The following is a 25789-nucleotide window of genomic DNA, read 5'->3' as shown; positions in this document are numbered from 1 at the left end:
ACTTTTTTTATTTTAAACTCTCTTCAAGGAGAGCTGGATCTCTTAATCACTCTTGCTTCCTCTGTTAACTTCATTGCCACGTGGAGCAAAAATATATGTAACGCATGTGAAGACTGTATAAGTCAGCATGTGTTTTACATATTGGATGTCTATGAAATTGCATACCAGAGCAGCTGCTATAGAGGAGCGGATAGGAAACTGGCCACTTTCCTAAAGAGCAGTCCACATACATACCAACCTTGAAAAATGTCATTAAACCCGGCCAGCCTAAGCACCTCCTGCCACTTTCTGCAACAATATGTATAAAGAGAATGAACCACATCTAATGTGGCGCCAGAGGACAACCTGTTCCCTGCCCCTTTCTGTCTCCCACCCTGTGAGCACACCCTGTTGCAAAGATCTTTAGTCAGTTAAGGCTCTAAACTATGAGACTTAAGTGTTTCCCATGTGGAAATGTATTTCATATTTATCCAGCTGTCCTAGAAATGTTGACTGGGAACAGGATATTGATTTGGTATTCGACTAAAAGCCAGGTGGCTGGAGAGCTGCTGGTTTTTATTGGAGGAATGGCAAACAAGGTGTGGGCTTCATGCTGGTCCCTTTGTTAACACTGGCCTTTCTTAACAGGGAAGCTGGAGTAGTGGCAAAACCTCTTCTACTGTGCCCATGCTTCCATGTGGGGTATCAGTATCTGAACGTGAAGATTGAGGGTGCTTAGCATCCCTTTTGGAAAAACTGTGTGCATCTGATGGGACTGGATTCACATATTTTAAAGACCTTTGCTGTGTATTTTAAAATTCCAGTGTTCGCTTTTGAAAAATAGTTCTGATCACAAGATTTTGATATTCAGCTTTGGCTTGGTATGCGCATGGGTAGCTGAATGGAGGAAGTATCTGCCCCTAGCCCGCCTGTGATATACAGCTCAGCGTCTAACTAGTCCGGGATATCGCAGGCACAGAATGGGTTCTTGAATGTTTGATAATTCAACCTATTGCGAAAACAGATACTCTTCTCTTCCTGTGGGAGCTACAGCTCTGTAGACTGGCTAATGTTAATGCACTGCTGCAGTCAGCCTCATGAATGTGAGACAGAGTATGCGATGATCACACAAACTGGATTTTCTGAAGTGGTTAAAATGTGCAGGGACACAACTGACTTCTGGCATTCGGTCTTGCAATGTCAGTGTGGTCCCGCATGCAGTGACTGAATCGGTTTCCCATGGAGATCGTATAGTTCGCCACTATAGATACACCACACACATTGTAGGGTTTTATCTTGATATTTAAGACGTCTGGCCTGTACTCGGCTTCCAGAATTTGGTGTCTGCAGCTCAGGGGAACAACAAATGGGTGCCCACCCCATTTAGCTGGCAGCTGATCTGTCACTGTGCCTGGGATTTCTAAAAAAATAGCAGATACCCTGAATCATGAGCTATTGGGAAAGGCTTTAATCTTCAAGTCAGTTTGAACAGGAACTGAAGGCATAATGTCCATATAAAGTGGAGTTGCCAGGATGGTTTGAAATTGTGTCATTTTTTTGTGGATGTTTGATTACAGTGGTATAGTCAAGTCAGCAAGCATAAGTTAGGAAAGTGAGCCAGGTGCAAGTCAGCTGCTCTGCTTCTGCATCAGAAGTTTCACCAGGGTTGCACAGGGAATATTTGTTTAGAAAGAAATGTATGGATAGCGACTTAGGAAATGCTGCTTTTGTGGTGCTTTCCCCAGGCTGTGGGAACACTGGGAACACATCTGCTCTATTTTCCACATCCTTAGAAAGCTATCTCCCCAGACGCTACCTTAGCCTATATAAACATTGCATAATCTCTTTTTTCCCCCCACTCTGTGTCTGGTTCTGCCGTGCATGTCTTCACCTGGATATGAACTCCTGAGAAATCTGATCGTGGATCTAACAATCCATCTGCATTCATTTCAGGGAGCAGATACGCCAGGGACTGGAAGAGCTGCAGAAAGTCCTTCCTGGAGGTGACACATACATGCATGAAGGATTTGAAAGGGTAACTAGATGCATGTTATCGTGCCTCTAAACTGTGTCTGGGTGCTCTTTGGGAAATGTTAAACAAAGGAATCTGGTTAATAATTCTCTGGTAGGGAAGTGGGGCAGTTTCCCTTTTATGCAATAGGTACACTGAAGCACACATGTTTGCTGTTGGAGCTGGTACAAGGGGGCTGCAAACCCTGCTACTTGTCTGTCTTTTTGCCTTCAGCTTTTATGGGGGGAGCTGCCTTTTCAGTTTAGGATTTCAGCTTAGACAGAAGGCTTTAGCATTGCAATCCCACATGAAACCATGTTCACTAAGAGTGGAAAGCTGTCTGGAGTCCTGCATGGGTGCTAGAGTAGGCTTGTTAGAGTTGAGCGGGGGCTGAGGCCATGGCTTTAACTTGTACTCATTGGTAGACAAATAATGCCATGCAGAAGTTATTGCCTTCTCTGATCTTCTTCTGTATATTTTACTCAGGAGTTTCTCTAAACCTGAACTCCTGAGCCCCCTCCAACTTTTCTACTACACATACATTTTGGAGGATTGTGGAACTGCCTGCCTCTTGAAAATGTGTGCGAACACACAACAAAAATTCAGGCGACCTGACAGAGATGCTGGCTCTTAACTAGGAGTCCAAACCCAAATCCCAGCGTTTGGTGACTTCTGAAGCTTTGCAGAAGTCCAAAAAACTGAATTTAAAATCAGAACAGAAATTAAATTCATAAACCAAATATGTTCGGGGCGGCCTGCTTTTTAATTTGGAAGTGATGGGCACTGAAGTGTTTGCCCTTCTACCTCGCTGAGTATGCTTGTTCATAGATGAAGTGGGAGACAGGAGCATAAGAATATCTCTCTGAAGTTGGTTTATTTGCAGAGTAGTTGATCTAGAGGCACTGGGGAATATTTATCAATGGACCTAGGGTGTTTCTCAGGGAGGAAGGTGAATGTGATTTTCAGATAACAGAATAGTGGGAGACTACATTGTTGTTGGCCAATGGCTTTAGGGTTGGTTTGACTGAGTTATGCTTTTGATAAGACCTTGAAGTAGCACAATCGAAACCTTAGGCAAGAAGCTTGTTCCATGAAGCAAGTATCTCTGAAAGCAGAGGTTATGAGCAGACTACACACACATCATCCTCACTGCCATCTTATCTTTCTTTCTGGTGCATGTGTAGATGCCCACAAAGTATTATTATTCATTTATTGCTAATAATCTTCTGATTTAATTTCAGGCAAGTGAACAGATTTACTATGAAAATGTTCATGGTGAGAGACTTTCTTGATCCATTCAATGTTTTTTTTTTTCTCTTTCTTTTTGACTGATAACTTTAATAGATTTGCGATGCAGCTTCACTGTGGGAAAGGTGGGGGGTGGCTCCTAGCCTTACACGAATGCAGTGCTATTCAGGGTGGTTGTTCCTGCAAAGGAAAAAGAAGAGGTGGAGCTTTAAGGGTCCAGAGCTGGAATGAACGTGTTTCAGGCCAAAAGTGAGGAGCCAGGCTGACTGAAGGTGCCTACTCTTAGCAAGACTGTCTGGTACCTTATCTCATTCTTTTTGCTTGAGGACTCGGGTAACCATTTCTTCTTTCTTCTGAAACATGTGGAGATGCTGTTAGGTAAAAGTTTTTTCAATAAGCAGTTATTAAATCCAGTAGTAAGTGCAGACAATTCTAAAAATATTTGTCTTTTCCTGCCTTGTAATTAATGTAACAACTTTCTGCACTGCAAAGCCTGAAGTAGAAATACAGACATTGCTTCTTGGAAACCAACAGATAGGTGAGCAGATGTTTGAGTATAAAGCCAGTCCTAATGGTTTTGCAGGGCCACTCATGAATAAAATGAAGTAGTGACTATGTACGCACAGCTTTGGGACTCATCTGTTAAATATGACTGCAGCAGAATGGAATAGCTAGAACAATTCAATTTGGGATTGATAATGCTTTTATGTGCTGGTGTGTACATGTTACATGTAAACAGGTTGCCACCGTATGCAAGAAGCAGTGGAAAACCAGGTCCTCAAGTCTGAGTGTTGGCCTGTGTTTTTTGTCTTTATTAGTTCTGCGTGTTTGTCCTTGCTCCACTAAAGAAGTGTTTATATCACCTGCAGTAGGTCCTAAGGCTCCTGCACTAGTCAATGGAGGGAGAAATGACCTCTGGAGGTCATTTGGGCTCCTAAGTTTGTACAAGAAGTGCTTGCTTTTCTCCATTTCCTACAGAAAAAGCCTAGGCATTTGGGCGTAGGCACGTCTGCCACATGAATGGCCCTGCCTGTTGCTTATTGTTTGTCAACTACTCAACTTTCTTGTTGCGTCATTACGACATTATTTAATTGAAGATTTCTCAATGGCATCAAGAAATTTAGATAGCGGATGTCTGTTCTGCAGTAATTGAAGTAGATGTTTGTTTGGGTTTTTGCCTCTTCAGCCACAGCTTGTTAAAGGCACAGCTACCAGTAATGGCAGGAAAATACCCAAAACAGTTGAAGACACTTAAAGGTTGATAATTTACACATCTGGGCATATTTAGCCTTTATTTTTCTGTAACAGTGTTTGTACAAGATGTACCTAGAGAGCTCCTTCGCACCTGTTTGTCAGAAATATGAATTAATTCAATTTGGCCACTCCTGAAAACTAGCACAAACTTATAAAACCCAAGCTATAATCAATACACAGGGAAGACTGCAAGGTTTATCTATATTGCTGAAATACATTGTATAGGAAGGTTGAAGATTTTCGGCCATTTTCCTATCATGTCTGTTTAAACCCCAGCTGAACTTTTTATCATAAGCTGAAAAAATCTCTGGATTGCTTGAATTGACAGCATTAATAAAATCAGGAAATACCAGGAACATTTTGGTTTTTTGATGGCTGCAGTCTAATCTACTGGTCTGCAATATTGAAATGGTTATGAGGGGCTGTCAGTTAAAAGTCATTGGCACGTGCCTGAGTGGAAAAAGTGTGGAGAAATTAATGTTTTCTGAAAACTGGCTGGCTGATGGGAGTTAAGGACATGGGCTTGACGTCCACTGTTTCTGGTCCTTTAAGCGTGCTAACAGGTTGCTAGCAGGATGTTTTCTAGGCTAGTTCAACAAGTATAACTCAAAAGCAAGGGACTAAAGAAGTTTCTGTCTTTAGGTTACAGAACTGCGAGTGTCATCATTGCGTTGACAGATGGAGAACTACATGAAGACCTATTTTTCTACTCTGAGAGGGAGGTAAGTGTCTTACACATTTTAGCCAGGGAGACAGTGAAATGTCTGCTTGCTGCTTTGAAGGCAAAAGGCAGGGAAAACCTTTTTCCCTAGTGACAAAACTTCACTTTGGTGCTCTTTAGATGTGAATCTTAAGGATAAACATTAACAGCAGCAATGCTTCTGACTCATCAAAACTGAGACTGCTCTTGGGAAAGGAGGGGGCTTTAAACTTCCAGTTAAAAAAAACCTGGAGGAAGGAATAGTCCACAGCTGAAAAGTTTCACTATTTGCTGGATTGTTCTGGGAAATACCTGAATCTTCTGACTTTGATTCTTCTTTCACAAAAAGTGAAGACCACAGAAAGAAGATGACTGTTGTTGCTATAATCTGTCGCATCAGAAAGTCTTTCAGATGATCAAATCCGAAATTTCCACAAATGTTTCCAAGATTCAAGCATGTATTCTTGATGCCCTTATTAAATTAGCATATTATGCAAAATGTTAGGTAAAGAGTAGGTTGAGCACTTGAAAGCTTTGCTGTATAATGTTCCTACCGATGTCCTTTTGATAGTCGCCTCTAATGAGATGAACCAATTTTCACTTGTCAGTCAAACGAATTAAGATGACCTAAACTTGGAAGATGGTATTGTTACGTGAATTTGCTATGGACAGGATTTTTCCCCTCAATCTCTCCAAAGTGCAGCATTAAGTCCAACAACAACAAAAAGAATGGCTTTGTAGAACAAAACCAATATTGCTACAGCACAAACAAATGTCATGAATCTAGAGTTCCCTCCCTTACCATTCTCCTTTTCTTCCTTCTGAAATCAAAAATCCACAAGAAAAACAACTTTGTTTTTAGAGGTGAATGAACAAGCTGGGAGGTCAGAAGTGCTATATTTGTGTTGGTTTGGGGAGGAACAGTCTGAGCTAGTAGAACAGAGACCCTGACCTCAGCTCTTACACTGCGAGGTGCTTCAGTTCTTCTGCTTTAAGTTTCCTGGTGTAAAACTGGAATGGTGCTTTTCTTGTAAGGCATTTTGCTATCTCACAGTTTGAACTACTACCGTCTTCTGATATAATCTGACTTGCTACCATCTTTTCTAGGAATGAGTTTTCAGTCAGGTGTTCCTGTTCTAATGAAATATGATTAAATTAGTTAATTCATACTTACGCTGACAAAACCATTTAGCACAGTGGCTTTTTGAATAGTAAATGCAACTTCATCTGCATGTCAGTCAGTGAAATAGCCTGGAAAAATCAAAGCTGTGGATGTACTCCCTCTACTTTGAGATGCTGTGGTAACAGCGGGAGTGATACAGTTTTGTAGCAGATGGAATTAAATGTCTCTTTGCCCATGGATATCATGAGTCCAGGCACAGATGTCTGAAATAGAAAATATCAAAACATTTTAGGTTACTATTATACCAGGAAATATCCTAAATGGTGAAAAGAAAAAGGATCTAGTCTGTCTTACATCTGTTGGACAGTCAAATGTTAGGAAGCTGGAGAAGCAAGGAAGGTGAGATAATTAGGTATAAAAAGCCCTACCAAATACCTTGGGGTTTGCTTTACTAAACAAATAGCTACTCTAGTGGCAGATAAAACTTGTTTCTGCAGAATCAAGTAAGAAAGCTTTTAAAGCTCTTTTTTGACAAGCCCCCCATTGCTCATTTTATAAAGAAAGATTAAATTTATCATTAAGACCTTTCGGAAACCTGGATTCCATCACATTTGCATCCATGTCATCCTGCCTTTCCTTGTTTCAGGCTAATCGGTCGCGTGACCTGGGAGCAACAGTATATTGTGTTGGTGTGAAAGACTTCAATGAGACCCAGGTAAATGAAGCACTCGTGTTTACTGTGGTCCTTGGCAAAGGTGCATGGTGAACACAAGCACACACTGCTGAATCGCTTTGTCAAGACTTCTCAAGGTCTTCCTTGGGGTCTCCTCAAGGGAGGTCTTCCTCCCCTTCTGTTGACTGTTTGACAGTCTCAGGTGTCTTGGTCTGAGTGTTGGGTTTAAGCCACTTTCTGTCTTAATCTTCATATGTGGAGAACTGTCCCTCTGCCTGCATGCCACAATGACTCTTGCTAATGGTGGAGAAAAGCAGAGGAAAAGACACAAGAACAGCAGCAAATCAGTCTGGCTTAAGCTGTAGGCAGAAGGAGGCTGTGGGGCTTCCCCCCTGCTAAAACTGAGGTATTGCCATGTAACACTTGAGTTTCACTCCAGCTTTTGTTTCACGGGAAAACTATGCTGTAAAAAACAAACAGCTTCATTAGTGACACTAATATTTTACAGTGTTTTCCCATTTGATAGTCTGACTTCTGAATCTATCATATCAATGTTGGTATGCCCATGAATTACATTTCACGCCAAGTGTAACAGTATTTTTCTAACATGACCGAAACACTTGTACAGCCCCTAAGTGGAGAGCTGAAATACTTATTGACTAGAGCTTTTCCAGGTTTTCAGCTTTCTATCAAAGACACTGATTCAAAATGGAATCAAAACAAACTTGGTTTAAAACAATGTCCTTTGAATCAAAACCAGAGACTAGTGTAACCCAGAGTAAGACATAGAAGAAACAAAAAGGGGATAAAAATGGCAAGAGACTAGATCTTAAGTAGCAGACCACAAAGACAACTGCTACTTGAAGTCATTGAGATGCTGAAGAAATTAACTGGAATTAGATGACTGTGTCCGAAGACCCAGAATGCACTAGGAGGAGGACTATGGGGGATGACTTGAGGAAACTCTAAACAGCCTGGTTTACAGAAGCTGCTGTATCTTGGCTGACAAGCAGCAAGCAGCCTTACTACCCTTCTTGGAGCAGACAGAGGAAAGTTGCCTGGAGTGTTTCTCTGGATGCAGACCAGGAGGTTGGCAGTTGGGTGTTTTGCTTAAGAAGTGGGAATTCTGAGTGACATGAGCTGGAAAGGTGGAGCCAGTGGGGTTTAGGGAGGAATGTGTGGCTAGTCCGCTGCCTCCAATTTGCAATGCTACAGGAAACGCCAAAGAGGCCTGCTGGGTTGATGTTCCCTCTGCCATGGGAGAGAATTACTATAACAAACATTGGCCTTGCAGCAGTAAAACTTGATTCTGTTCCAGCAGATGCATGGAGAGCTCATTACTTCTGAATTGGGCTTATATTTTTGCCTTAACCCTTAGCATCCTATTGACAAGTGAACCTGCATGTAGCTTTTTACAGGTGATGTCCTGGTTCCCCTTATCTTACCACCACCTCATGAATGGCCCTCTTCCTTGTCATGCAGGCTTCCAAATGCTCTTCTGCTCTCTTTTTCCTCCACTCAGAAAACGTCTCCTGTTAGCTCCCTGCTTTCTTCTTCTGGGCTCTCTAATAGTTGAGCGTAGGACAAATAGTCAAATCTCTGTCCTGACAGCAAAGGTGATTCAGGCCTGTATCTCCAGATGATGTACGATTTGCATTGGTCTTCTCTACATGTGAAAATACTGAATAATTTTGCTTTGTTCCCTGGTTTAAATGATGTATGTGCTGAAGTGTCTTGCTGTATTAGTGGCCTGTCATGTTGATGCTGTGGCCTATTTTGGTCGGGGAGTTGCTGTGCTGGCTGACTTACAGTCATGTGGGAGACAGTTTTTTGCAATAAAGATCATTAGGCTCTGGGCATCAGTGAAAGCCAAGTTCTGTCTTGTCTTCAAAGTTAAGAGAAGCCTTTTCTGATGCCTGATATAGAGCTTTCTAAAATCAGTCATGCTAAAAAGATAAACTTTTCAGTGTTTGACAAACTATAATGCGTTAGCAATCCATGCAGAGTACTTGGAGTATTCGTTTTTGTTTTTTTTTTACTTGCAAGTGGATGAGTCTGGAGAAGTCTTAATTTGCTGCCTGTGGCTAATCTATCTCATTCTTTGCATTTCTGTTTTATTTATTTTACCACTCTGTCAGCTGGCTAGAATTGCCGACAGCAAAGATCATGTCTTTCCAGTGAATGACGGTTTTGAAGCCCTTCAGGGGATCATAGACTCTGTAAGTATTTTTAATCATGTGTTTGCATGTGTGCATGTTAGTTTGTGTTAGCTTGCACAGTTGAAGATTTCCTGTGTTCACAAGGGCCTGCTGACTGCTAATAAATCACTTAAATATTTGGTCTAAAGAGACTGATCTTTGTTTGTACTAATATTGCTACTTCAAGTGGAGTTTGTCAACAGGTCACAATTCAGGAAGGTTTGAGCCCAAATATTATCTTTGTATGTCTCCCCCCTTGATGGGAAGTAATCGATTGCATGGACGAGGCACATGGTGACAGTTTATAAAATGGCTGCCACAGACTGGGACAGCAGAGATGAGTTGGAGCATGTTCTGTATGTGGTTTTAGGGCACTCTTTGATCTCCATCTTGCTGCTTGATTGGCATCCTTTGGCATCCTTTCTGTCCTGATGGACATGCTGCACTGCTTACCTGTTTAGAATAGGGGAAGGGATCCTACTATGGGCTATTTCTCACCCCCCAGGCATAGGTTTCCTGGTTCAGATTGATCAGTTCCTGGCATTTCCCCTAGGGTTGGGTGCAGCATCTAAGAGCTGGCCGACTCCTCAGTGGCAGGGGTAAGAGCTAGCAGTTCAGCTGACAAAGGAAGGGGCACAGATTGATTCATTTCCCATGGCTTGTGTACAAATGCAAATGGCTCCATGTTCTTTACTGGCAAATAAGGATGCCTCATGAGGCATCCCGATTTCTAGCTCTAAAACTTGGAGCAGCCTAACACTGTGTCGCCTAGGACCAGTGCTTCCCTTGACTGAGCAGGGAAGGCAATAAATGAGAGGATGCGTGTGCCATTTTCATTATAAGTGTAAAATGTGCCAGGGGTTCACTAGGAAACGGTATGTTTTCAGGTAGCTTTCAGCATTTTTATGTTCCTTTTGCTCAGTTGTATCCCATAACTGTTCTAATTAGATTGCTTCCCATGGCAACAAAGAAGGATGGGAAATCCTTTTAAGGACACATGTTTTGTTCATTTTGGTATAGGCATTTTAGTTGATAAAACACAGATGAAATAGGCAACTTGAAGCTAGGGAGGGTAGGTTCACCAGGGGGGTCTCAGATTTCTGTGTTTATGGTGGTTACGCACCATTCTGACCATGTAGTACCAAGCAAAACTGTTCCCTCCATGCAGGCTCAATTTTCCCTAGTGCTCTCAGATGTAGAGGGAATACAATCTCTTGCTTATTGGTTTTCCTGGCACTGTCCAAGTGTGGGGCTCCTGCCTCAATTCTCTTGGACAATCAGGTGTTGTGTGTCATTTAAAAAGCAACAAAACAACAAAAAAACCCCTAGTTTTCTTCCCAGCCCTACATTCCCTTTGCAGCTGTTTTTAATGAATTCCAGCAGCAGTTCTGACTCCCTTTCCAGTTACACTTAACAGAATGGGAAGACTTCAGCCTCCAGGAACCTAGTCAAGAACTGCTTCAACTGACTGGTGCAAGATTTACCAGCCCTGGAAAGGAGGGTCACAAGGACATGTAATTGTACAGTAATGAATCTGTGAGCTGACCACTTGCGTTTGTGTGGAGTGACTGCAGTAGGGTGGGTAGAAAGGAGGTGTGTAAAAGGAATGACAAGAAGGGCATTAATCGCTCTGTAGCATAACAAAGAATTTGTAGATTCCTGCTCTAGCTGGAAAATCAGCTGCCTCATTCCTTCTTTTCTTGTCCTTGCAAAGCACCTCTGTCTTGGAGCAAACAAACCAAGCATTTGCGTTCACAGGAAAGCACTTTGGTGTTGAAAGAGCCATGAGATTTGGAAGCATCTTTCAATTCCTGTGTAAGGGTTGGCATAGCAAGGATGTTCAGCCATGTGTATGGGCAATGGGTTAGGCTGCTAGCTGCTAGTGGCTATAACAGGGGAAGGAAAAATAGTGATGAGCCTGAGGGAGATTAGTGTTTGAAATCCCTCTAGACATATGAAGACCTGAGTTTGTTCTGGTCTGAAGGGATTTGGTGTGAACTGCCCTGTATTCCTGCTGAGGCATCCTGACTCTTCCCTCCTCCCCTTGTCCTGGGGAGCAGATCTTTTCTGACCCTCTGTGTGTGCAGAGGCAGTGGACTTAGTCCCTCTGGAATGAGGAAGAGGGTGGGACTGGGAGTGGGTGGTGGAGCTTGAGGCTGGCCTCCACTTGGCCTCTACTTCTGCTGAGCAAAGATGTTCGGGGTGGTGGGTCTGCAAAGGTTTCAGTACACCTGCCCTTCCTTTTCTGTGGGAGCCAGCAATTCTGAGTTGGGAGCTGCAGGGAGATCTGCTCGGTGCTTTCAGAGGACTGTCTCCCATTGAGCACCACCAAGCTATTCAAGCTGTGCTTAACTGAGGTGAAAATACAGTCCCATGCTGAATTCATGCTTAAAAACATGATTTTTAGTGGGAGCTGAAGGTATTTGGTGCACTGTAGTTGTGATCCTTTTTTCTCCTGTGAGTTACAATGTGACTTTTTTATTAAGCCGACCAGTTGCTTTTTCTCTCTCATCATTAAAAAGCCACTGCTAAAACTTCAGCTTCCCCTGTGTTTATGGGGATTTAGAATTTGTTAGAAGGGAAGAATCTGGTAGAGAAACAGACACCTGATTGCTATAAGGTGGGGAGTAAATGGAAGGAACTGAAGTAATTTATTAAATTTTTTTTGCTGTGAAAAATTTCTGCAGATCATAACCTCTCAATTTAAAGTAAGTGGAGGAAGCCTTAGAAGGAAAACCTGAAACTCAGCTTCATCTACTGCTCAGTATGTCTTTGGTAGGAGTGCTGGAGGCAATGGAACATGAAGCAACATGAAAGCCAGGATGGGATCCTGTCATTGCTTTGCTCTGAGCCTTCAACAGAAACTGACTGAAAGAGCAGTCACTTGGAATAAGAACACTCCCTGATCCTTGCCGCATATTAAACAGCGGCCCTAGCTCTGAGCTTATCTCAGATAGAGATATAATCGTGGGTCCCTTAGAGAGGATCCTCTGAGTGAGCTGCAGGAAGCCTCCTGAAGCAGTTGTGATGTGTAAGAAATGTAGTAGTATGAACTAGCTTGTGGGACTGTCTCTTACCTGTGTAAATTGTGCAAATGATTCATCCTCTTAAGTTTAATTTCCGGTGTACTCCTTTGGGATCACCTTGCAATGGTGTCTACATACCCTTAGTATTTTTCAGGTCTTGCCTCAGCTCTTAGAATTGATATGGCAGTTCAGTTTACTCCTTCACCTCAAGGAATTTTAGCTTGAAAACGTACTATTTCTGAACACACCTGTTAGACAAACTGCAGTGCTGGGTATGTGTAACGTGGTAACTTTTGTGAGAATTTGATGTGAGTGTCTGATAGACGAAGTATGAGGAATGTGGTGATGCTTTTATGGACTCTCCCTGAGCTAGTTGTTCAAATAGCCAAACTGTATGTTCCCCAGTTCAGGGAGCGGGGCTGAGACTCCATGAATGGGGGAGAGAGATGAAAATTACTTCCTTTGCAAGGCACGCCCTGTATGTGCAAAATCTGTAACGCACACAGAATTTCTAAGCCATCTGTCTGCCTTACTGCTAATGCATGGTCTGAGCTTTACACGTGCACTGCCGCGGGTCAGCAAGCCGGGCTCTTTAAACTTCTGCAGCCAGTAAGGAAGGGTGGGATTTCCGGAGGGCAATTCAGAGCAGGAGCTTCACACAGATATTCTGAATCTGTCTTTTGTCAGAGCCAGGCTTTCTACATAGGCCAAAGAGAAAGTCAACAACTCGAGCCTCTTGGCTGGTGTAGCTAGCTTACCCATCTAAAGTGCGGATGTGAACCCCCAGTCTCAACTGGATAGTGTTTCTCGTTACTTTTAGTGGTATATGATCACGTTTTCTACTTCCTTCTTTCCCCCAAATGCATCTTTAAAAAGGACTTAAATATATTTATTTTACTTAGCTCATGCAGATATTATTGGCCAGGAAACACTTCGTAAGTAAATTACTGTTTTCTAATTGGCAACAGACTTTGTTATTTAATAATTCAGCAGAGCTTGATAATGAGTACCTAGCCTCAGACTGTAGGCCATTCACACCAGCGCTGATCAGCCAGTAATGTTCTATTAAACCTGAGCGTTCTGTTTGCTAATTAGAATTCCCAAATTTGATGAAAAAAATTTATAAGAAATATGTGGCTGCTGTGGTGAAATAATTTGCCTGCACACTTGTGGACCAGAATTACAAACGAAAGCAGCTGCTGAATTTCACTCTTCTTCCCTTTGTCTCTAAAAGGGCCCAGGTGACCCCCAGGGCCTCTGCTGGCTTTAGCGCACGCCTGGTAGAAAGCTAAATTCATCACAGGTAGTTCTACATCCAGTTCTGTCCTGATAGAGATAATTGTGGCAAATAAAGCCAGGCTTCCACAAGGATGTGTTGCCTTTTTTTTTATTTGGCATGTCAACAAATATTAACGAGAGATCCTCCCAGGAGTCTGTGTGAAGCTGGAGCGTAACTGGAGCCCAACGGGAGACTGATTTGGGAATCTGAGCTTGATCATTAAGCGTCTGCTCCTCAAGACAATGGGATGCTTCCTCACCAAGAGGGAGCATGTGCTTCAAATACTTGTCTGCGTGGATGCCAAGGCAAGCTGCCTTGCGGCCTGCAGTTAGTTACCAAGTAAAGCAGAACTGCTGTAGTTGTCCCTATGAAAATGAGGAGTCAGTTCTCCCGGGAATGGTTTACAGGCCCTCAGCTGGGAGATTGCGTCACAACTCTTGCATGTTATTCTGCTTTCCTGGGGAGCCAGCCCGCAGTGAATGAAGTGCACCTACAGCCCACACAAGGCTGTGCAGCCCTCCGGAAATAAAAGAACAGAAGATTTGATGAGATCTTCTATGATGACTGTGTTGAAGTCCATTTTGAATGTATCCTTATAACGAGGAAGGGATATAAAGGAATTCTTTTGCAATAGTTACTGCTTTGGAGCATTGCTTTGGAGCATTGGAAACTTATTATTCTATAGCAAAATAAATATTGCAGTTGGCATTGTAAAAAGCCATTAAGGCCATCTTTTTATAGTCCTATAAATAGATTGGATTGGTCTAGAAGGGAACTCTACATCATCTAAGTGAGACACCTGCTATTCCACCCCCCCATCCGAGCTGGCTTACAGCATGAGTGTTTGCAAATGACTGAACAGAAGTCATGAATTTCAGACTTAATCATGTGAGGTTTTACTGGACTGTTTTTTTTAAAAAATAAAGTATTGATTGTATTTTTCATGTGTGTGTTCTCCCACTTGTTTGTCTACTTCTCATCTTTCACTTCATTGCTGAAAGACAATGAGGAGAAGAAATATATATTAAAACTTTTGAGGATGCTGAGGGAGAGGGAAACAGAATCTAAAGAGGAATTTGGAAAAGTGTGAAAAGATTCTTTTCTTGAAGGAGACATTTTTCAGTGGAGAGGAAAAATACTTGGAAAAATATCAACTCCTAGTTGTGCTCCTTAGCCCTGGCAGTCACTTTGGGAGAAGAATGCTGGATCTTCAGAGAACCAGAACCTGCAATGAGTAAGGGGTGGGTAGTGGAGGACTGACAGGAGATGGATGGATGGGTAGCTACAGATGGGTACTTTGGAAGAGCGTTCTTACAGTCTGCTTTGTTTTTATGTATTTTCCGTATTCTGCCTCTCAAATTCTTCTAGTGCTTTTCAGTTCAGTTCTCAACTGTTGACTTTCTCTTTTTTTCCACTTGACAGTTCCTGTGTAACCTTGTTCCTGCAAATCTTCTTTCTCCTCACTTGCCAGGCTGCCAGCAGCTCAGACGGTCCTGGTTCCTTCAGTCCCTTGGTATTCTTTTGGTCTCTACCAACCTTGCTTCTGAGTAACTCAAACTTTTGTTTAAAAGTTTTTTTAAAATAAGTCATTGCTCTATCTGTACCTTTTGCAATTAGGTATTTGAGGCAGGGAGCCACGATTCTGGAGTAAAAAATAGATTATCTTTTTCATACAGAATTTACTGTATTGCTTGCTGTTCTTTTCTTACAGATGTTTCAATTTAAAGTTGGGAAAATAATTTTCATGTTGGATTTGAGTCATGATGCTTGGCTGACATTTACTTGCCTCTTGGAGCTGACCTAAATTTTGATCAGTATTACCTCGTCTAGGGGCTGCTCAGCCCAGTGCTGAACACCCACGGCTCTTGGTTGTTGCTGCCGTTCTCGCAGGGGCTTGCGGACACTGTCATAAGTTTGCTGACTGTGCAGTAAAGAATATGAGTTGGTCTTCAGAGCAGGGGAAAGGCTGCTGCATGCAAATGACAGCGTGAGCAATTCTAACGCCGTGTGGCCCAGTGTCCAACTCTAGCATGCTCCATGTGCCTTGCAAGCAGTCTGCCAAACCTGATGCCGAAGTGGTTGTGTAAATCACTGTCCAAGCGTAAAGTGGTTAAAGGCAGCGCCAACTCAGGTTAAAGGCAGCGCCAACAGACGTACTGCTGGATTTAAGTTTGGTTTAAGTAAAGAGCAATTGTCTCTACATCTTGATTTGATAGCACAGCGCAACATTGAGGATGCACTCAGGTATGCTCTCATCAGTCTGATTCAGTACAACTTCCTAAGCTTTTAGACTTGAGAAGTGGTTGTGTAGATATTCCTGGGGTGTTTTAATGCAAAGCTAAACAGCTTAGCTTAAACTTGTGATATTTTATTTGAATTTTTTGGGGTCCAGAATAATTCTGCGAGGGAGATGTGACTGCAAAGGGAGGGCAATTGCCTTGCTAACCCTTCGGAGTGCACCTTGGTTGTTACGGATCATAGTCTGGATATTAACTTGTACCATGGACAAAGGCAAGCTTGTGCTGAGATACTAGGAAGCACCAGCATCCGTTGCCTTCCTCCATAGCAATAGCTTGCTTTGGAAGAGCAATGTGGCATAATTGTGACATGAATGTAAAGTGCAATGTTGAGTTAAACGTTTGTGTGAGAACAAGTGCACTCTCTCTCTCTCACGCTTTCGGATTTGTGTTTCTATAGAAACAAGTCTGAGATACTTCCTGACATTTTTTCCTGTCTTTTAGATTTTGAAGAAATCCTGTATAGAAATTCTGGCAGCAGAGCCTTCCAGTATATGCGCAGGGGGTAAGTATAAACTGAGGCCCTCGGTGTTCATGTTGCCTAAAAGACATCTTTTGGTCCATCTCTAATTGCTGGAGAGTGTGAAAGAAACTAATTAAGTGGAGCTAAATATTTTGGTCCTTTGGTGAGTTTCTTTTTCATCTTACAGTATCTTAAACATTTCCCATTTCTGCCAAATGATGTCAAATGGGATTTTCTTACAGAAAAGGCAGTTTTGCCTAAGTGTTTTTCAGTCAAACCAGTCTGTCTTACTCAGGCTGTGCCAAACGTGAAGTAGATACACTGCAAAATTATAAACCAAATCAGAAAATAAGACGTTGTGATCAAGTTTTGCAAATTCATCGTCTCAGAGGAGTGTTGAGGGAAGTGCTTCCTAAGAAACTAGCAAGAAAGTCCAATGAGTAGGCTTTGAACTAAAGGCTTCTAATATTCTTTAAACATTTCTTAGGCATTTAAGGTTGATACAGTGACTGAGAGGAGAAGAACTTAAACATTGTTCAGCTGACTTGTGTGAATCACGCTGCCCCTTCTTTGTGTAATATGATTGTGCTATGTATGCTGTGGCTTTAAAGTCCTGGCAAGCATTTCTGTGTGCAGCAGAACTCAGCCTTTTTCAAAGAAAGCTTTAGAACCACTGCATTCTCTTCTCTCTGCTTTCTGTGAATTCTTCACATTTGATGAAGTGTACCCTGTCTGTTGGGTGTGTAGCAACTCATAAAGTAGAGAGGTTGGGAGCAGAGCTGAGGTTTGTAGAGAAGGTTGAGTCCCTGACAAGTCCTGCATAGTCTTTTTTCTTGAATCAATACACTAAATAAGGAAGCCGACTGTCATTTCTTCTTTGTTTTCACTTCCAAAGCAGCTCCTTTAATCATCCTTCCTGCATCTCCTGTTCCTGGAGCAACTGCCCATGTACCTAAACGTACATAGCAGATGCAAGACACCAGGCTAAATGCCCAATAAGTACCAGGCATCAGGTTTGCATTCCATGTGTGCTGCTACAGCAGTTCTGTTCTTGAAGCCACAATGGCATAATTGACATCACTTGGTCAGCACTTGATAGCACTTGGTCAGCTATTTCTCCTTTTGGCTGGCCATTTAAACAGTTCCTTTGTTAAAAAAAGGCTCCAAAAGAGGGGTCTGCCTACGTGAGCATGGCGGGAGATTGTTGCCATGGCAGTCTCTGATATAGTGCAGTGATGTTCCATAAATGCTTGGGAAGGGAAATGAAATTGTATGAGCATTCAGGCCCATGTAAATATATTCACATGCTTATATAAGTGATGAACAATGATGCCTATGCAATGCCATGAGCCAGAAAACGGCTTATGACCACCATCTATTGCCATCTTTAACACTTTCTAATACGCCTGTCAGTTGCTTATACATCTCGTCACGCCCATTCATCGTGTCTTAATTAGAATGTAGGGCCAATGTGCAGCTGTATCCAGCAGAGCCAGCTGAGAGGAAAGGTAGAGGGGTTTTATATAAACCGCTTATGCTGGAATTTGGCCAGTGCTTCACAAAAGGAGCAATATTAACCTTGAAAAATGCCAACAGTTATTTAGATGCTTAATTCAAGGCCTTATCTCAGAATTTGAGCAAATACTCTACTGCTCTTGAACTGCAGCAAATTTAATCACTTAAGACCTTGAGACTAATGAGAGTGCCACTGAACATCAAAGGTATGTGCATCAGTGTCATTTTCTAAAATAAAATTTTGCAGGTATAGCTCTGATAACTTGTATTTTCTTGTTTCTGTGCTCATCCTTGAAGAGTGGGGGTGGGTTTTGCCTTCCCTGCCCCGGCAGAAGGAAAGAACGTGAGGGCTCTGTGTTACCTGAGGCCACTGTAGCACTGCACACTGTGCCCAGACACTCGAGTTATAAATTTCAGCAGCAACACATCATTCTAAAAAGCCAGTTTCTTGATGATCTGCTGTTGCATCAGTACAGACACGCGGGGGACATACTGTATCTATTCATTTCGGTCTCAAGCAGAGACAGGATCCCCGTGGTTAACCTGTCATTATTGATATGCCATTCTTTGACTGCACTTGAACTCTCATTCCCCAGCAGTTGAGAATTCTGTGATTTCTCTTAAGTTTTCATCAGCCCCCGCACTCCAGAACAGAGCTCTTCTCCCCCGTTCTTCCCAAATGCTCTTGGACAACACATAATGGGCCTGTGAAGCAGCTTCCCTGGCTAGATGTGGTGGGATGATTTGCAACTTGGCTGTAAACGAGTGGGACCTGGAAGAAAGCCCAGATTCCAGAGCAAATCTGCTTTTTTTGACAAGTACAGTGCATGAGTCCTTAAGGGAGGTGAAAGATGATGGGGACTGTAAAGTGCAAGGTGAAAACTTTGAATCTGCAAAAACTAGGTTCCTTGTTGCTCCTGGGAATTTTAAAACCAGGGTGGTGTTTCCTATGCACTGTGATTACTCCTGCGTTGTCTTGGAGGTGGAACATTTTGTGTTCAAACCGCATTCACCGGCGAAACATCAGTGGGGATTGTGAGTGCCTCTCTTAGATAGTGACAGGAATTGTGGGGGCTGTTTCCTTCACCATGGGGAGCTGCAGTGTTTGAGTTCCTACGACTGCTGCCAGAACTTTTCTGGGACAATGGCCCTGTTTCAAAATCTGGAAGTCTGAAAATAGTGCTCTCCTTGCAAGGCAGTCTTAATGCTGGGGGCTGCAGGAAGTTTGTGAACCTTTCCCAGCACTAGGTTCAAGTAGTTGGAATAAGAAGGGATGGTAAAGAGTGGTCTGAAAGATTTGTGAGGATATGATCTCATTGCTTGGGCCTGCTTGTTCCAAAAGGACCGCTCAGCTCAGCGCTCGGGTGCTGGTGACTCTCCTTGACGCTTTCTTCTTGCACCGCAGCTTGCGGTGATCTTGTAGAGTTGATCTGGAAGAACAGCAAAGAGGAGGACTTGGAGAAATGCCCACAGGCTCTGAGATCATAGCCTTTGTCCAGAGACTAGAAAGCTGGTCGGTTGACGAAATCCCCTCTCATCGTATGGAAATGAGTCCAGCCAGGGACTCGTTGTTGTACAGGCTAGTGGGGCACGTTGTGACAACACACATGGCAACTGATACAATTTTGCAGTTACCCAGGAAAGTAGCGCCTGAACTTCTCCAAGTTATCTGTCACTGGAAGAATTTGGGGATTTTTTCTCTCTGGGGAAAGATATTTCTCTTCACCCAAAATTTTCTGCCATTTAAAATGGCAACCTGGGGAGGGGAAAGCTCAGTGTCTCTGAAGCTTGATGTTTTCACTGCAGGTCAGCTAAAACGTTTCTGTTGTGTTTTATTTCCTTTTTCGAAAAACTCAAGTTGAAATTGGGTAGGGAGAGAGTGCAAGTTCAATTTTTAACGTTTTAAAACTTAAAAACTGTTCAGCTGCAAATTTTAGCTCAAGACATCTCAAGTCAAATCTTGTGACATGCATGCCTTGTCTAAATGACCATCCTTCGCCTTGCTATGTACCAACAATCTACTGTCTCTTTTGCTACAGAGTCGTTCCAGGTTGTCGTGAGAGGAAATGGATTTCGACATGCCCGTAACGTTGACAGAGTGCTCTGCAGTTTCAGGATCAATGACACGGTTACTCTCAGTAAGCTGGTTTTACTTTTTTTTTTTTCTTCTTTTTCCTTCTGACTCTGCACTGGCAAGCATTTGCTTGCAAAATATTTTGGATCTTCAAATATATAGATTGTGAAGGTAATAATTAGGGGATGAGGAGCTTTAAATTTGCTGAATGCAGGAGAGATTTTTTGTTTGTTTTTTTTTTTCCAGGAAAGTTTCTGGTGGTATTATATGCTGTGACTGACAGCATGCATGTGAATAGATAAGCTTGAGTAGCGGAGGGGACAAAATATAGAAGACAAACCACTTGCCTGTAAAGAGTATCTATTTGTGTCTCCCTGGATAAGTATGTAGTGAGATCAGGTCTGCGCCTCTCCTTACCTATATTTTGTGGTACTCAGCAGGCCTGGTCACGCAGCTTAAACAAACACTGTTGTTGGAAGCCATGTGGGAGCAAGGGCTAAGGCATTGCTGTGCTTCTGTGGCTGCAGCTTGGAAAGATGTTTCCTCTACAGAGTTGACCAAGCAGAAGAACGGAAGTAAGAGAAGCAAATTAGACCCTGAGTGTCTGGTCTTTTTGTGAAGTGTACTGAGAGCCATTTAGCTGGAAGAATGAATGATCCTATAGTTCTCATCTGTCATGCCTGCAAACCCACACAGGAAACCAGAAAGCGTAACCCATAGCTAATACCACCAGTGACAGTAGAATTCATCTTTTCTAACATGGAATCTATTCAGAAGCTGCCTGGTTGTTGTGGAGGTGGTCCTTACCCTTTTGAGTATAAAATAAATGCGTGAATTAGTCTATTATGAGTTAGACATGTGAAGGTCTGATGGCTCAATGTTGGACTTGCTGGTGCTTTGGCTTTTTGGAGCAGGGGAACAGTTTGCTAAGGCTGTTTGCCCTGTGAGGAAAGCCAGGGAGCATTCAGAGAAGGTGTGTTTATTGGAGAGTGAATGTTCATAATTTGTCCTGAATTACTTTTGTACTGTTATGCTGACCCTCTCTGTAGTGGGCAGGTTCTGGAATTGCCAACTCTTGTGTCACTAAGCAGAAAGCTTGGCTGGCTGTGGTTCATGTTTGCTTAATTCAGATATGGTGAGTGCTGAGGACATGAAAAGCAGAAGGTGAAGGGCTAAGTGTCCAGGGAGGAGTGGGTGGCGCTGAAGGGGGGAATAGGGAAGGAGAGGGATCTGAGTAAAAGCACTGGGGGGGGGACAGGATATGGTGAATTAACTGTTTTGGAAGCATCTCCATGCAGCCCAGAGAAAAGTGCTGGAGATGTGTGAACAAGTGAGAGGTGGCTTTCAGAAAAGAACAGCAGAGGCAGCCTCAGATTCATGCATTTCCTTTTAAGCTCCATAAAATCAGACCCAAACTTGACATGTGGGCAGACCTCCTTAAATCTGGATCATGGCTGCATTTAGGCGTTGAACCATGTTGGGTTTCTCCCCAGACTTCAGATCCAAATTTTTGTTTGGATCATATGTGTTTATAAAGCCTTACTAGAGCTGGGCAAGAAACCTTCCTTCTCTCTCCACCTGGAAGGTTCCAATGGAGATGAAATTAGAAGGGGTTTTTTTTTTCATCAAAAGTCTGAAGCCATGTGGTGCAAACCCAAAAGCCTTTGGCTTTGGTTGTTGGAAGCTGACGGTTTGTAGCATTCTTAGTTTGCATGCCTGCTGTCTTTTTTCAATCAAAAAGTTAATATCCCATATCAAACATAGCATTTGGGTGAAAACTTCCACTTTGTGGAGGAGCTACTTCCAGTTCAGGAGGATTTTTCAAGCAGTTGTTTTTTATGCTAAGAAACACGTGGTCATGTATAATGGAAGTTATGGGAGTTAAAGACCACCACTCGGCATGACAGAAACCCTGAAAATTGAAAGATTTAGGAGTTTCCACATCACCCTGCTGTAGCCTGGCCTGGCCTTGTTTTAAGTCCTGAACATCCCTCAGACCAGATATCCCTTTGAGAGATTTGTGCTGTTGATGATCTCTAAAGCAAGGCTGATTGGGTCAACATGTGCAGCATTTCAGTTTTAGGACTACCAGGGGCCAGGTTTTTTGCAACCCGTGTGGGAGGGGATAAAAGCTAGGTTTGGCCCTTCTGTGGTGGAAGGACATCGTTACTTGTATTTCCCACATTGCTTTCCATTTCTTCTACAAATTGCATTCAAGAGCTGCAGCACAAAGGTCTCTGAGCGTGAGTTCAGAAGGCCTGATGAAAAATTTGGATCTTGGACTTAATTTGAACTTTTTATTAGGAGCTTTAAAACAGATCTACATCTTGAAGAGCAAAAGCATTGGAAGCTGTATATGAAATGAATAAACTCTACTACCCCTGGTTTACCGACTGGGGAACTGAAGTACAGTACTGAAGGTAGCTGCTCCAAGCGAGCTCATCGCAGACAAGCACGCGGATGTCCTGACAGCAGGACTAATACTCTTCCTACTGGTTTCTGGGGCCTCTTCTGAAGCTAGAGATGTGGTGCAGGTGTCCTTTCTCGATCGCCTGTTCTCCCTTCATTTCTGCCTTCATATGCATCCAACAGTTGTCCTTCTTATGGTCCCCTTTGCATTGTGAGTCTGGGACGGGACTCTGAGCCTGAATGGGAGGTAAAAGTAGCTACCGTTCCTGCCAGCTTTGCCAGGTAGGGAAGCGATGTTAATGCTATCCTCCTTCTCTCTCGTATGTAAAGTCTTTTCAGCACTTGGTTTGCTATTCCACTTTTTCCTCCAGAGAAGACTACGTGCTCACTACTTGTCATTGGCTTGAAAGTTGCCTGTTACCTCTGTTACCTAAGGCTGTGCTAGCTGTGACCTGCCATTGCACCCCAACTGCTTCCCAGATCAGCTTCCTCAGAGCTGGATGGCTCTGGAGCAAGGCATTAATTCCTGGAAACACCCTAAAGTCTTCACATTGCTAAGACTGTCACCCCTCAGCTTTCCACTATTCAGTGTGTCCTGTCTATGGAGACACAAAAACATCCAGTGTTGGCAATGGGAGGAACCGTTTGCAAGGGTTGCCTCACTTCCAAACGCTGTGTCCTGGTGTTGGTGGGGGCAAGGAGGAAGACTCCTTCCACTCTTTTTGTGTGCTGACTGCTTGTCTAGCTGAGTAATTTATTATGGTGTCTGTCACCATAATTTCATAGTAGCTTTCAGGAAAGATGAGCTTATCTTAGCGCAACCCATGGGATATTTTTGTTTGAAGCTGTCTTCCTGCGTCTACAAAATGACAGTGGAAAATGAGGATAAGGGCCAAATATGTTCCCCACCTTCTGACCCGATGCATTTGTTGTGTCCTGAATCAATGCACGGGTGAAAAGTGAGCTCATTCTCCTTGGCACTGCCCCAAGACCTCTCAGTCGTTTTGCACAGCACTAGATTGTTTGATGCAGTGACCTGGAAGCAAGAGGCCGCAAACTTATTTCTGAGTTCAAACCACTCCCTGATCGAGGGAAGTCAACAATTGCTCATCAGTGTTCTCAAAACCAAGTCTCTCCTGGTGGGAACTGGCACAGCTCTGTTAAGTTTAAGTTGTTCTGTGTGAGAACGTACCTCAGTGATTCGCTTTAGTGGCGCCTGCAGCTCCAGCCGGCACTCTGTGTGCCTTTGTGGCACTTGGCTGCAAACAGCTTAACATAAGAAGCAACTGAATGAGAATTTTATGGAAACCTTATGGAGACTGGATAGCTCAGCTGTTTTTATTTGCTTGATTGTATCAGGGAGGGAGGTATTTTTAAAGATAACACTAAGCCAACAATTCCTGAAACCTTAAATTATCCCGGATGAGATGTAGACCAGCACAGCTAGGACTTGCTGAGGTTAAGGGCATGAGCTAATAGATTTTTATTGGGATTACTGGCAGAGAAAAGTGGCAGGTGAAGAGAGCATCGTCTCATAATGTTCATAGCTATGGGATAAAGAATGGAACATCTGTAAAAACCATGAAGAATATTTGGCTGAGCAGAACCGTAACCAGATGCATGTTCAACAGCAGGGTGTTTTCTGCCAGCAGCAGGACCTAGGAGAATTGGTTTCAGACTGCACAGAGTTAAAAGTAATTATACAGTGCAATGACTTATGACTGCTTTGTGGTGCTAAAATGTCTTTGTCTGCCCAGATTGGGCAGGATCCAGAAAAGATAGTTCTGGGCATAGAGGCAGCTCTGTCCTAGGCAATTTAAAACTGAACAGAGAGATGAAAGACTGGTGAGGAAACAGCATGCACCAGAGCAGAGGTGGGGCTCGATCATTTGCATTCTAGTGAACGCTCTGGACACTTGGCCAAAACTCATCCTTTGCATAAAATAGCCTGTTTTGGTTTTTTTTTTTTTTCCCCAGCACAGAGTACCAGAAGTGAGGGAAAATGGGACAAACACAGTGGGAGCAGGACTTTGCCAGGTATCAGTGGAGACCGAGCTGTATAGGGAACCATATCCCAAAACTGCCCAACAAATGCCTTCTAAAAATTGTCTCCTGTTTTTAAAGCCTAGCAGGTTGCTCCATTTTTCCCATCCTTTCTCTTTCCTGGCAGCACAGTAACCTTTCTTGTGATGCCTTCTTTACTTTCTCACAACCTGGTCGCTCTTGGCACAGGAACATTTTGCTTTGCTGTTCCTCTCTCTAATCCCTGATTTCCCCACTTGCTCATGTCACTTTAATCCTCCACTGAATCTTTCCTTTTATTTTCTTATAGTAGCTTTTCACTCTTTCTACTGTGGTACTAGAGAATGTCCAACACTCTGTACAAACTCCATCAGGTGTTTTTTGGGAGTGTCACCTTTATGAAGGACACAATGTACGCCTCTAATTTTTCCTAGCTGAAAACATAGACCAAGGGGAGCTTGGCACCCTATTTTGAAGGGTGGCCCAAGTAAGTGCTTGACAAAGAATATGAGAACAGGAAAAATGATTGCACTTCCCACAAATGTCTCTTAGCTTCTGACAAATTGCAGTGTAGGAACTTTTAAAACAGGATTCCTGTGTGTTTACCTCCAGCAGACTTCTCTGCAGCTGTCTGGGCTGAGTGCAGAGGAGCAAGCACAGGGCAGGCAGGAAACTTGGGCTGAGTGAGGAGAATCTCCATGCGATGTGGAGTTGGAGTGCTTTACCAGGCTCACTTATACTGCTTGCTGCTGGGGAGCGAGAGGGTCTCTCACTGTGACACCAGTATATCTGTGCAAATAAGCATGATGGAGTTTACGGTAACAGCTCTGAGATCGGCGTGGAGCTGTTGCAGTGCGGGACCAAGTTTCCTGCCTGGGAGTGACCCTGTTGTGCTGCAGCATGTGCTGCTCTCCTGAGCTGCCAGTTGTGAGCATGAGCAAATTAATAGCGTGGTGCTTTGCCAAGTTCTATTAGTAGTCTTGAAGCTATGTGTGCTTGTTGAACAGAATTGTATGTGCAGCAGATGAACCCGTCAGAGAAAAAGCAATTCCTTCCAGATCCATTCTCTCCATCTAGTGATTGTTATGAATGTGGTATCACTGTTCTGTGCTTATCTGTCTCTTCCCCCCATCCCCTAACTCTGCTCTGAATGGCTTTGGCATTCAAAGCTCATGTGTCCCTACACAAAGCAGAACAATTACAGCGTGATCTCAATGTGGTTTTCATTACAACGTTAACAAAACATTTCTTATTTATGGGTCTTTCTCGTTGGCAGTCTGTAGCTCAGAGAGTGTTCCAGTGTCTTTCTACATTCCTATCTCCCCACAAAATGGGTTTGAAATAAAAACTTTGTTTGCAGAGTTGTCATAAGGAGTGGCATAAGAGGAGGAGTCAGCCGGGATGAACAGAGATTGTGCTTTGGTGGGTGGTACAGAGGATTATGGCGGTATTTTGCCTCATCTGAGGTGACAAAGGGACAAGGGAAGTGCTCAGGCTCATGATGGCTCAGGGCTACCC

The 25789-nt window shown here is 43.2% G+C and overlaps 1 protein-coding gene across 1 annotated transcript in view; it reads left to right on the top strand.

Annotated features, from left to right (window-relative positions):
* The window catches only part of ANTXR1 (ANTXR cell adhesion molecule 1), a 107272-nt gene that overhangs the window by 11053 nt on the left and 70430 nt on the right, over window positions 1-25789 (top strand). Inside the window, exons 4-10 of the mRNA XM_075117554.1 lie at window positions 1933-2014; window positions 3232-3265; window positions 5135-5214; window positions 6962-7030; window positions 9127-9207; window positions 16233-16293; window positions 19806-19904. Coding sequence (XP_074973655.1) covers window positions 1933-2014; window positions 3232-3265; window positions 5135-5214; window positions 6962-7030; window positions 9127-9207; window positions 16233-16293; window positions 19806-19904 — 506 coding nt within the window. The remainder of the gene's footprint in view (window positions 1-1932; window positions 2015-3231; window positions 3266-5134; window positions 5215-6961; window positions 7031-9126; window positions 9208-16232; window positions 16294-19805; window positions 19905-25789) is intronic.

This window comes from Phalacrocorax aristotelis, chromosome 24, assembly GCF_949628215.1.
Source record: "Phalacrocorax aristotelis chromosome 24, bGulAri2.1, whole genome shotgun sequence".
Taxonomy (NCBI): Eukaryota; Metazoa; Chordata; class Aves; order Suliformes; family Phalacrocoracidae; genus Phalacrocorax; species Phalacrocorax aristotelis.
Note: the sequence above shows the minus strand (reverse complement) of the source record. Positions and strands in the feature narration are given on the sequence as shown.